This window comes from Ovis aries, chromosome 7, assembly GCF_016772045.2.
Source record: "Ovis aries strain OAR_USU_Benz2616 breed Rambouillet chromosome 7, ARS-UI_Ramb_v3.0, whole genome shotgun sequence".
In the NCBI taxonomy this organism is placed as follows: domain Eukaryota; kingdom Metazoa; phylum Chordata; class Mammalia; order Artiodactyla; family Bovidae; genus Ovis; species Ovis aries.
In genome coordinates, this window is record NC_056060.1 from 48,748,399 (window position 1) to 48,760,499 (window position 12,101).

At 35.4% G+C, this 12,101-nt stretch overlaps 2 protein-coding genes across 13 annotated transcripts in view; both read left to right on the forward strand.

The window, feature by feature from the left end:
- The window catches only part of BNIP2 (BCL2 interacting protein 2), a 51,223-nt gene that overhangs the window by 14,285 nt on the left and 24,837 nt on the right, over positions 1 to 12,101 (forward strand). For 6 of the 12 annotated variants that reach the window (XM_027971777.3, XM_060417846.1, XM_042252375.2 and 3 more), the window contains 5 exons: positions 511 to 642; positions 2,029 to 2,115; positions 2,232 to 2,330; positions 3,067 to 3,102; positions 5,619 to 5,666. In XM_027971777.3, coding sequence (XP_027827578.3) covers positions 511 to 642; positions 2,029 to 2,115; positions 2,232 to 2,330; positions 3,067 to 3,102; positions 5,619 to 5,666 — 402 coding nt within the window. Of the gene's footprint in view, positions 1 to 510; positions 643 to 2,028; positions 2,116 to 2,231; positions 2,331 to 3,066; positions 3,103 to 5,618; positions 10,367 to 12,101 lie in introns of those variants that run through there. The other 6 variants (XM_060417850.1, XM_060417851.1, XM_060417849.1 and 3 more) reach the window with 3 other exon arrangements.
- Positions 11,530 to 12,101, forward strand: part of GTF2A2 (general transcription factor IIA subunit 2) — a 32,220-nt gene continuing 31,648 nt past the window's right edge. The window contains exon 1 of the mRNA XM_012181428.4: positions 11,530 to 11,603. The gene's annotated coding sequence lies outside the window, so the exon portion shown is untranslated. The remainder of the gene's footprint in view (positions 11,604 to 12,101) is intronic.

Below are 12,101 nucleotides of genomic sequence, written 5' to 3' on the forward strand. Positions count from 1 at the left end.
AGCTAGGTAAAAATTGTAAATATCCTGGTTCTGGTTCCTTAAGTCTGTTATTTGGCATTCTGAAACTATTCCAACTCAACAGAAGAATTGTCATGTTGAAACTGGAAGGTATATTACAGATTATTTGTTCCAACTTCTTTATTTTACATTTGAGGACACATCGAGTGCTTTTGTGGGAAATTTCAAACATATACAAAGGTAGAGAGAAGTATATATTAAATCTTTGTCTAACTATCACCCACTTCCACAATTATCAGTTTATACATTATTCCCATAAATACTTCCCTCATGATATAATTTTGAAGCAAATCCCTGCAAGTATTTATCACCTATAAACATTTCAGTGTGTATTTTTAAAAGAAAGAAGTTTTTTTTTTTTCTTTAAATGACAATAATACTAATAAGAGTTTTGAATTTTTGCTTTCAGTGAAGGAGAGGGAAGGGAATTGTGTTATTTGGATAAACCTGGTTTGGTTCTGCATAGCAGTGTTTAAGACTTTATTTTTATAGGTATGTTATTGGCACTTTGGAGCTGTTAGTAGCAGAAAACTACATGATAGTTTATTTAAATGGTGCAACAACTCGAAGAAAAATGCCCAGTCTGGGATGGCTCAGGAAATGCTATCAACAAATTGACAGAAGGTATTGTAAATACAGGTTAAAAGCTAGTCTGAATAAATTTTATAATGTCCTTATTAGTTTAACATTTATTTTCTGTTACCACTTACAGGTACCATGTATCTACTTCACAAATTACATTTACTAATTTCATAGCAAGTTTCTATTTTCAGACTTATAGAATTGCTCTTTATTTCTCTTCTGTACCACATCAGACACTCCTATAATTTATATTTTGGGAAAGGATGGGGAATTCAGTACATTTCCTATTTTATTACATTCTGCATTTTGCTTCATTTATAGTGCTTAGTTGAAGAAGGAAATGGCAACCCACTCCAGTTTCTTGCCTGGAAAATTCCATGGACAGAGGAGCCTGGTGGGCTACAGTCCATGGGGTCGCAAAGAATCGACCACGACTGAGCATATAGTGCTTACTGTATTTTGTTATTTATGACGCTTATTTATCTGTAATCTTTCTTTGGAGTGAGCTCTAGAATTGTATTCTTCTGAGAGTCGTCCATGCTAATAGAAGGAATTTTGATTATCTCTTTGGTTTGATTTGACCACAGCTAATTCAGAGTAGTTTAATCAACTCAGGTTTATGAATAGGTTTCTCTTCATACATGAACATGACATTGGCTGGTTCATGTAATTTTTTAATGTTTAGTGATTATGATAAGTGTAAACTATAACAATAAAACAGCAGTTTTTATTTCATCATTTTAAGTTGTCTAGGATAATGCATTTAACTTTTAATCAGAATTTTAGACTTGGTGTTGGTGGTGGTGGTTTAGTCACTAAGTCGTGTCAGACTCTTGCGATCCCATGGGCTATAGCCCACACCAGGCTCATTTGTCCATGAGATTCTCCAGGCAAGAATACTGGGGTGGGTTGCCATTTCCTTCTCCATTTAGACTCCATAAGAATACATTAGATCTGATTCATGTTGCCTGTTCCCTAGGTGATTTCCCCTCTTATCTTTCTGCCTGCCCAGTGCCTTTCATGTTGTTGAAGAAATCAGTAACAGTTTCCCCTCCATTCCTGAGAAATGAAGAGCTTACTTTTATATTCATCATTGACCTCTACCCCTGACTGGCAGAGTCCTGAAGACAAGTTGTATACTAGGAGACATTTAATAACAGGCTACACTGTGAAAATAAATACGAATGAAGTAGAATTAATTTCATGGCAGTGGGAAGGGCCATTTCAATTTAGGAGTGCTTTTTGTTTTATTTATCTTTTGTTGTCTTTAGTAATATATCTAAATGACAGCTCTTGAATGAGGGTTGGTTTTTGGTTTTTTTTTCAGTTTTTTGTATAGACTTGTACAAACTTATTGATGACTTAGCTTTTCTTCTAGCATTAGAATTTGTAGAGCTTTTTCAATTTTTTTTTTTTTTTTAACTCCAGGTTACGGAAAAACCTAAAATCTCTAATCATTGTACATCCCTCTTGGTTTATAAGAACACTTCTGGCTATTACAAGACCATTTATTAGGTAATTTTCTGAGAGCCATTAACTGAAAAAAAAAATCTACAAACTCTTTGTATGAATGTTTTGTCAATTCTGTTGGTCAAAAATATTAAGGTATTTATCTTTATTTTTTTCTATAGCTCAAAATTCAGCCAAAAAATTAGATACGTCTTTAATTTGGCAGAACTGGCAGAGCTTGTCCCCATGGAATATGTTGGAATACCAGAATGCATAAAACAGTATGTTGTGTTTTATTTATTTCATTGTATTTGGATCTTTATATTTTGATATACAAGAGGTAAATACTTTGGTACCTATTCTTTCTCCCTTCATGGATTATAAATATTTTGTAACTGCTCTTTTTTTTTTTATAATGAAGAAAAGGGGGAAGAAGACACTTTTGAACACCTTCCTTTTAAGTCACCATTTTCTTTAGGCTATCAGCTGAAGTAGGAGAAATTGTTTCTGGTTTGGTTCATTTATAATTTTAAAGACTAGTAACAGTCTAAGAGATGATTCTTGATTGGTCAGTACTAAAGCACATTCTCCACACCTGAACATGCTGCTCTTCAAGTTTTAAGTAAGCTCATTATGGCATCAAATAATCATATTACTAGGGAAATAAAATATATCAGCCTAACCTTGATACTTTTCAGTGGCTGTAATTTGTTCTATTTACCAAATTTACTTACATAACTTCTAGAAGGGCTTAGCAGAAGGCTGTTAACATAAATACTTGAGTATCACAGTGCTATAATATAGAAAAATGTTTCTTTGTTCTAATAATCTGAGGTTTTAGTTTGTTGAATATATCAACGCCACATTTCTTACGTCAGTTCTGACTTTCTATATAGTGTATTAAATATTTTTGTGTTTGCCTACAAACTTGAGTTTGTTGTTAGAGCCTTTATTTTTTTTAGTTTTTGTTCATCTTCATAACATGTATATTTACTAAAATAACTCTTCCCCACCAAGGTATGAAGAAGAAAAGTTAAAAAAGAAAAAGAAAAGGTATATGCACACCTTGATTGGGTTGCATCTAGACTAGTCCATTTGCATTGCACAGACTAACTCTTCCTTATGGGTTGGTTAGCTTGTAGACAAAGATAACAGCATTTGTAAATATGAATATACCCCAGGGCCCAGATATGCTGTGAATCCAAAGTTCCTGCTGCTGAGTGTGGCTTGGATTCTCTACTACGTAGGAAATAAAGACCAGTTAAAAAATAAAGGCCAGTTAATAATGCCAGTTAGAAAATAAAGACCACGTCTCCTTCCTCCTTTTGGTATAAATAACAGATCCTAAGAATGCTCTTTGAAAAGCCAATTACTTATAATACCTTACCAATTTGTGCTTTTGAAATATTTATGGTCTTTTTTAATATATCAGATTTCCCCCCTGGGGTTGATAATTATATTTACAATGCAGATATTCTTTGGCTAACCAACATTGATTTCCTTGTATGCTTAAACAATGGCCTGCTAACTAGTCAAATTCTCCATGTGATAAAATACCTAAAAGTTCAATATACCATTTGATAGTTAAACACTCTGCTTTCCATCTTTAATTTAATTTTGAATACTTCCGCTTTGAGCATAACAGACTGTCATCTGTTAATATGTTAGCATAGAAGATGAAAGGCAAAGGTATAAATTAGTATTGTTTTATATAGTAATTTAGAAAAGTACAGGATTTAGATCTGACTTGTTAATGGATTTTTAAAATATTGACAATTAAATCAGCAAAACAGATTCATACAATCTTTCATAAGAGTTAAGGCGGGAGATTTATTTATTATTTGGACCACTGTGAGGAATTAAAGCTGAAATATTCATAACTTCATATTTAACTTCAAACACATTTTGGCTCTGTTGACGAGCAAGAATTCAGTTGACCACATGATCGAATCAGAGCTTTACATTTCTATATGACACTTTACAGCTAAACATTTTAAGATAGAGATAAGAACAATGATTTTAGATCTTGCTCATTTCTCACTCCTCTCAAGGCATTGGTGTGCACTTGCCAGACAACTGGCTGAAATATAGTCTGTAATTATAAAATATTTTGAAGCCAGCTGCTTTGTAGATTTCAAAATGAATTTCCTTTGTGGATGAAATCTGCTGTGTTGTATCTTTTTACAAAATTCTTAGTTAAGTAACTTAGGCACCAGAAAAAAAGTGGAATTGTACTTTTTATTTAAATGTATTGTTTGAAACTTACAAATATTATTTTTATCTTGATTTTTTTTTAACTTTTGTTTTATTTAACCTTAAATAGAATCATTACGCATATCTTTCAGGCACTTCTTAGTTTTTGTAGAAAGTTTCTTTAGCCTTGAAAAATAATCCTTGTCAGCTTGAAAATGACATTCAAGTTAAAAATAGAAGGGCATGTTTTTAATACCAAATTAACAGAAGCTACCTGTGGGGAACTTACTCAAGGTAAAATCTCTATAATGAGTACTAGTGATAGGAAGATTCAGAGCTGAGTGTGCTTAAATATAGCAGTTTTAGATGTTGGTTTCAGACAACTCAGTGTAAGTGTAGACAGATAGATGTTGACTGTTAAAATGTTTGAACAGAGTTTTAAAATAAAGCAATTATGAAATTAGTTCATACTGATATTTCAGATGTTGAAAAGATTTATGTATATATTGCATGCCTTATCAAGAATATGTACCTTTCAAATTTTGATACCAGTATAACTAATATTTTTAAATGTTGTTAATCTGGCTTTACCACAGGCCAAGGCTTTGATCATAGTAATGTAAACAAGTGTGAAAAGTATCTTCATATATCATACCAAGATGTTTTAAACTCCATCAGTGATTCAAAGTACTACAAATAAAAATATACAAATATTATATTATAAATTGTTGTACATTATCTGTGAAGGGTTGTCTGTAAGTTTCTTGTGATTAATTACATAATTCTCCTAATTTTTAATCTATATCTAGATATTTCTGATTATTAAATTCTGTGACTTCTTACTATCAAGATAAATGAAAAGCATTCAAATTCTTAGTGTACCAGTAAAATTCTGGAGAATAATTATGGCATCCATAAATATGTACTTTCATCACTGAAATTATAAATTGATCAGTTGGTGGCAGTTGTAGCATTTAAATATATCAGTTAACAAAATAGTTTTTGACAAATTATTTTTCCTGCCACTCAGATCACTTAGCTCCCTGCCCCCGCCATGTTACAGTTCAGCATCTTAATATGCCTGCTGTAACTTGAACTTCTAATAAAATTTATGTGCATTTGTATATGAAGTATCTTATACTCTTTAGAAAAAAAGACAGCAGCAGCAGTCACATTCTTGCCAGTGTCCTCTTGCCTTTAGAAGTTATCTTTTCCTGGTTGGGAGAATGTTTGGTAACCTTTTTACTATGTCTGCTTCTTTGCAAAGCTTTGTTTTTAACAGAATAATAATCTATGGTAAAATCAGTCATTATTTTTAAAAAGAAAATTGATCATTTACTGATAACTTATTATCTGTATTATTTTTCATTAAACAGAGTTGATCAAGAGCTTAATGGAAAACAAGATGAACCGAAAAATGAACAGTAAGTTTGGCATCTAGTCCAAACACAACTGAAGAATGTGCTGATGAAGCAGTGCTTTTTTGCATTTATAATGCATTTATTGGTCCTGATTTTTATGTAACCTGTTACAGAATTGACTTGACTTTTTCTTAATGGACTTTTGTATAAGGGACTGTTCACTGCTGTATTGGTTTGTAGATCTCTTGAATTTAGTTCTTTACTAGCTAATTATATTATAATCATTTTATATTTTATATTGCTTATTATAGCAGAGAACCACACTTTATATAAAGCAGTTTTTGCATTTGTTTGTTAAATGATGCATTTTCTTCAGTAAAATATTTATATGTCTAAATGGAAAAAGGAAAGAGATAATATATATTTTTATGTTTTTGAGCAATATTTTTTAATGTATACCTTTCTTGTGGACAAATATGCAGGTAAATAAGACCATGATTTTTTAAAGTGCATGTTAGAAGTTTTGTTTTTGTAAATGGTTAAATATACTTCCTGGGTCACTTAGAAAATATGCTCATAAGGTGAGGGACAGTTAAAATGGTTTTCATGAATATTCAAAGGTCATGTACATAATGTAAGTAGATTAGTACAATTCTGAACATTTTTCTCACTTAACATTTATTGTTTCTTGATTCAGACACAAATACAAGTATATTGCACACTTTTTTTTTAAAAGACAAATCAAAAAGCCATTTCTAGAATTGGAGAATTTAAAGAGGTTAAGAATTGGGGTTTGTGTGTATATATGTATATTTTGGACATTTTATCTTCTGGCCAAAAGTCAAAACTTCATAAAAAGGTTTGTTCACTAATGTGAAATAAGCTGTGTTTCCAGGATATCACTCTTATGAATTTGTGAGTGCAGTGTAGTAGAGAATGTGATGAGTTACTCACTGTCACTTCTCTTTAGAAAACAGGGCTGCTTTTTTAACTGCTTTCAATGTGGGCACTTTACCAAAATACTTTCCTATCAGGTGTTTGACCTAGTTAGATGTGGTGTGTTTTCACATTTTCTGTTAAATTGTGTTGACAGTACTGTAAACTAAGTTATTTTGTAAGTCTTAGAGAATCATCATACTGTGGTGTTATGGATGACTCATTTGGTGTAAGCATATAAACTCCTTGTTTAATTTGGTAAGTACCTTGACTCTACATTGAAATTGTACTTATGCCCCCAGGTAGAACTTAATTACCCACAGAACCATCCAAAAGCAATAGATTGCTCTAATATACTTGTGGGACTCATATATTTGGTGAACTCAGTACTTTTCCTAACTTAAGGGTCGTACCATGCTCCAGCCCTTCATAAGGTAATTTATATGAAAAGAGTAGTGAAATTGAGATGAATGAGAGCTAAACCTTCAAGCTCTAGTCTATCCTAGATTGGCTTTTATCATTACTGTTTTCACTATAAACTTTTCTATTACAGAAGAGAATTTCCTTTACTCTTTGTCCTCCCCACTCATAAACTTGACATGCTAACCCAAGTCCTATTTTGGGAGAGGCTGGAGGATTCCCAGGATGAGACTCTTCCCTCAGCAGCCTTCTGACTTGACTTGGATCCAGCAGCTGTAGGCAGATCCTGAACTATTGTCATTACAGTGACTAAAACCAAAACCATATTGCTTGCTCAGATCTTAGAAATACTTTGTGTTGCAAATGCAAACTAACAATTTAGGCATTCCTTCTGAATTTATTATATGAGAATTATGAATAAAAGATCATACTGAATTTATTTGTGATTAGAGTGTATATTTGTAGAGTGCTTTAAGTGGTTTTTTTTCATCTGAAAAGTAGTTTCAAACTGAGCTGAGCTTTTTAATATGTGACTTTCCTCCCCACTTAGTACCCAGTTCTTCAGTTTCAACCTGTTACTGTTTATTGACTTTTGCTTTCACAAGCATTGTTCCTGACTATAGATACAACTTGTTGCAAAAGTGGTGCATATTCCTAAGTTGTTGTTTTTTTTTTTTTTTTGAAGTAGAGGTAGCCTATCTTTTATTAGAACATTAAAATTTAGAGGGAATGTGATATAAGCAAAGGGGTGTGCTATCAATCACTAGATTTAAAAGAATACCTGTTCTAACATATACCTTAATAGAATCTGGTCCAGGGACATGCCCCATAATGTTTCATAACTATGAGACTGAAGATCATAACAAGTAGGCTAGAGGAAAAGTATTTATTAAATTTGTTATTTATAAATAGTAATGTGACTGTGTGACATTAGTAGCTATGTGACATTTTCCCTGTATCATTCAATTTTAATTTTCCCTTACTGATTAAATAGAATTGTGTTATTTTATCTTTCTGCTGGGATCATGGATTTAACTTGTTTAATTTGATGCTTCTGTCACTATTTCTTGTTGTGTTTGAGTTCAGAGTGTCTCTCTTTTTAGTCAAAAGTTTCTCATCAAGCAATTTGTGTTTCTTCTTGGACATATTCCTTATTAGCACCAAGAGTAGTGGTCCCATAATTTAAGCTTAATAGTCTTTTTAACTTGGTTTGGGGAGATATATAAAGAAGTATGATTCTAAGTAGGGCCTAGGGGTAAAATCAGTTGTTATCTAAGATGCCACTGAATGTGTCCTTGTTAAGGGAAGTACTATATATGGCAGCTGTTGGTACCATTTTTCGTATCAAGCAGGAATTTACAGAATATTGCAGGCTACATACAGAATACATGAATAAGGAGACTGGAGTGAAAGGTGCAAAGGCTGGTAATACCTCCCATGAGAATACATATTTCCTTCTGCTTTCTTTGTCTCTTCATACAGAAGCAAGTTCAAATAGGGAATGTTGGCAATTACAATGCTCAGGTTAAAATATAGGGTTATGGGATATGTTACTTTTGACATTTCATGGCTGGTAAACAGTTAATGTATTGTTCCAAAATGGATATCGTTATTTAGTAACTATACTGAATATTGAAATTTGCTGATTGACAGGTTTATATAGGTAGCTAGACTGTCTTTCAGCTGCAATTCCAGAACTTAAAAAGGTAAGGAACCCGCTTTTTTGATAAGCCTTCTTGTAAATGACTCTTACTCTGGCTGTTGTCATGTGAGTGCTCAGGGAATTTGAAAGTGTTTGAATTAATACAGAAGTGGCTTTTTAGATTTCTTCAGTTGACAGATAAATTAGCATTAAGATTATCAAGTAGAACAGTCCAGTTTCCTAATGAGATTGGAAAGGTTGTATATAAGGTGACAGTAGTTTCATCCTTTGCCCCGTGTTATATGTGGAGAATTGCTAACAGTGCTCAATCAGGAGGAGGAGGAGATAGACTGAAAATGGATAGATATGGCTACCCCATTCTGTTTTTTCATGCCTTATGTTTTTTCTTATCCTGTATAGACATTGGAGAAATGGATCACAGATCTCAGAAGGGTGGGATATCTAGAAGAACTAAAGCACTTAAAAGTTAGACCAAGTACTCTGTTGGGAATAGGGATTGTGAAATTTGAGTTGCTGGCAGAAAGTTAAGGACTTAGACTTGCATGCTTGCATGAGAAGGTCAGCTGGGTAAGAGAAGTGGGAGATGGTTAGTGTTGTAATAGTAAAGAATTACGTAGGGAGCCTTTCACCCTTCTCTTCCTACCCCAAGAATGAGTAAATTAGACTCAGATCAGTGGTGAGTCCTAGTAGTGTAACTTTCCTTGGAAGTTGTAAATGGCAATTGAAACTAATGTGTTGACCGGCAAGGAGTGACACTAAAATTTGAAGAGATTGATTTGAGAACTACTTTAAAAATGCTATGGAAAGTCTACATAAGGCACTTAATACATCATACAACAGAAGAAAATCAAAGGTTTAGTGCTTTCATGTTACTAAAGAATTATTATCTCTTTGAGATAGCTAGTTGTGTTTTATAAGACATTCTGCAAGAGGTTAAAACATTGGCATTTTGAAATTTTGATACATTTTCACATTGAGTTTAGGGAGGGAGGAGCCTGGTAGGCTGCAGTCCATGGGGTTGCTAAGTCAGACATGACTGAGCTACTTAACTTTCACTTTTCACTTTCATGCATTGGAGAAGGAAATGGCAACCCACTCCAGTGTTCTTGCCTGGAGGATCCCAGGGATCGGGGAGCCTGGTGTGCCGCCATCTATGGGGTCGCACAGAATCAAACACGACTGAAGTGATTTAGCAGCAGCAGCAGCAAGGAGGAACTTGGAAAGTAATGTTAATTAGCTACTCCACTGCACTTTTTATATTTGAATTTTCTAAAATTATGCCCCTTAAACAGTTTTATTTATGTAAACTAGCTAGTAAATATTTGTGATGTTCAGGGCACTGACTTGCACAGACCTTGGGGCACATGGAACACAATTCAGAATTCGTTAGACACTAACGCACTTTGATAATGTGTATTTCAAGAATTCAAACATTTTTCTTACTATAAGTTCACTTGCTGTCATTTAGACACAATTAACGTACTGTGATCATTTTACCACTATTCACATAATGTTGTGTAGCCTAGTGCTCTCCTTTTACAGTGAGAGAGATTTCACTTCTAAAAACTGTGTGTGCAAGATGTTGATGTGGTTGGTCCCTGTCAGAAATACTAGGGTTGGTCTTGATTTATTGATACTAAGATGTAATATTTTCTTTGACTTGTTAGGAATAACTTGTGTCCTGATTTGTTGCACATCATATTTTTGCAACGTTAATGAATTTAAATAAATTAATTGTAAAGTTTGTTTTTGACTCATTTTATCACATTTTTCTGTCTCCCATTTCACTACAGAATTTTTACAAAGTTTAAGCTTTTCGAATAGTTTTAGATCTTTACTCTTGTTTCTGTAGTTTGGGTGCTGCTTCCTATTCAGAGGGGTAAAGAATTCATCCTGCTTTAATTTTAAACATTATCTTAACGATAATCACACTTTGTATTTCATAGTTTGGAATTAGTTCAGTCATGGGGAATCCACCAGTGAAATCCGTTCACTAAGTGGCTGAAAACATAGCGTAAATAATAACCTGTTTACTCTGTGACCCTGCTCAGAGGTTCCAGATGGTAGCACTTGTTTTGCATTTACTCTAATCACTGTTCAGCTGCTTAACGGCAAACAGCTGTGCACGTTCCAGCCTCCTTTGTTCCACAGTTACGATACCACTTGAGATAACACAATGCGAATACATATTTAAGTATTTGTCTTGTATTAGGCACTGGCACCCCACTCCAGTACTCTTGCCTGGAAAATCCCATGGACGGAAGAGCCTGGTAGGCTGCAGTCCATGGGGTCGCTAAGAGTCGGACATGACTGAGCAACTTCATTTTCACTTTTCACTTTCATGCATTGAAGAAGGAAATGGCAACCCACTCCAGTGTTCTTGCCTGGAGAATCCCAGGGACGGGGGAGCCTGGTGGGCTGCCGTCTCCGGGGTCGCACAGAATCGGACACGACTGAAGCGACTTAGCAGCAGCAGCAGCAAGCACAAGTTTTAAATACACATTCTTCCAAATCAAAATACTATATGGTTCACAAACCAAGCGCTTGCTGGGTTAAGTTAATTGCCGCACTGTTCTGAATCAAATTCTTGCTATAAACTTAAGAGTCTGTCTTCAGTTTACAGGGTCTTCAACAGCATTACGCTAAACACGCTGCAGGCATAAAATGTGACTGCCTTAGATTTTCTAATAGTGTGTCTAATAGTGAAGAACAACCTATAAAGTTATAGTTCTTATTCATTATGTAGTGAACCTGGTGAGTTACTCGGGATCTAAGTGGGTTGAGCGGTGTAAGCTTGAAAACTGCGGCTCCACCCTCCTCTCCGCACCTCCGCCTTCTCAGGCGTGAGTGGGTGGCGGGAGCGGGAAGGGGCGGGGCTTCTCGGCCCACCCCTGTGTTGTCACTTCCAGGTTCTGCGAGCGCTTCCGGGTCGCCGGCCCACCTCTGCGATCTCTGCTGCGGCGGGAGAGGTGGTCGGAAAAGTAGGTACCTTTGGCTGACCTACTGGCTGCGCCACTTCTGTCCGCTCCGAGGCGGGAAGCGCCTATTCCCCAGGTACTGGGTGAACCGGCCCGCACTCCCTGCCACTCTCCAGAGCAGGCGTTACGTCGATTGGGTCTTCTGGGAGGGCATTTTCGGCCTGGCCCGTTACCAATTTCGATGCCTAAATGGTCCCTCGGCGCTCCCGGGATGGGAAGGAAAGGGAGGCGGCCAAGAGACTTGTTGTCCACCGGGTGCCAAGTAAACAGTCCAGGGAACACGGGGGTTTGGGAGAAAAGTCCTCAGCCTAGCACCGTATTCTTAGCCAGGTGAATGTCTTAAAGCCTACAAGGATGAGTTCCCCACCCCACCCCCACCCGCAATATCGAGGGGTCGCTTTCTTTAAATGTCTCATTCTTGTGCCTTCGGTCACTTGAAGCCTGCTTTCAAACCCCTTGTGAATTCGTACTAGAACGAATTTAAACCGGATGGTTTGCTCA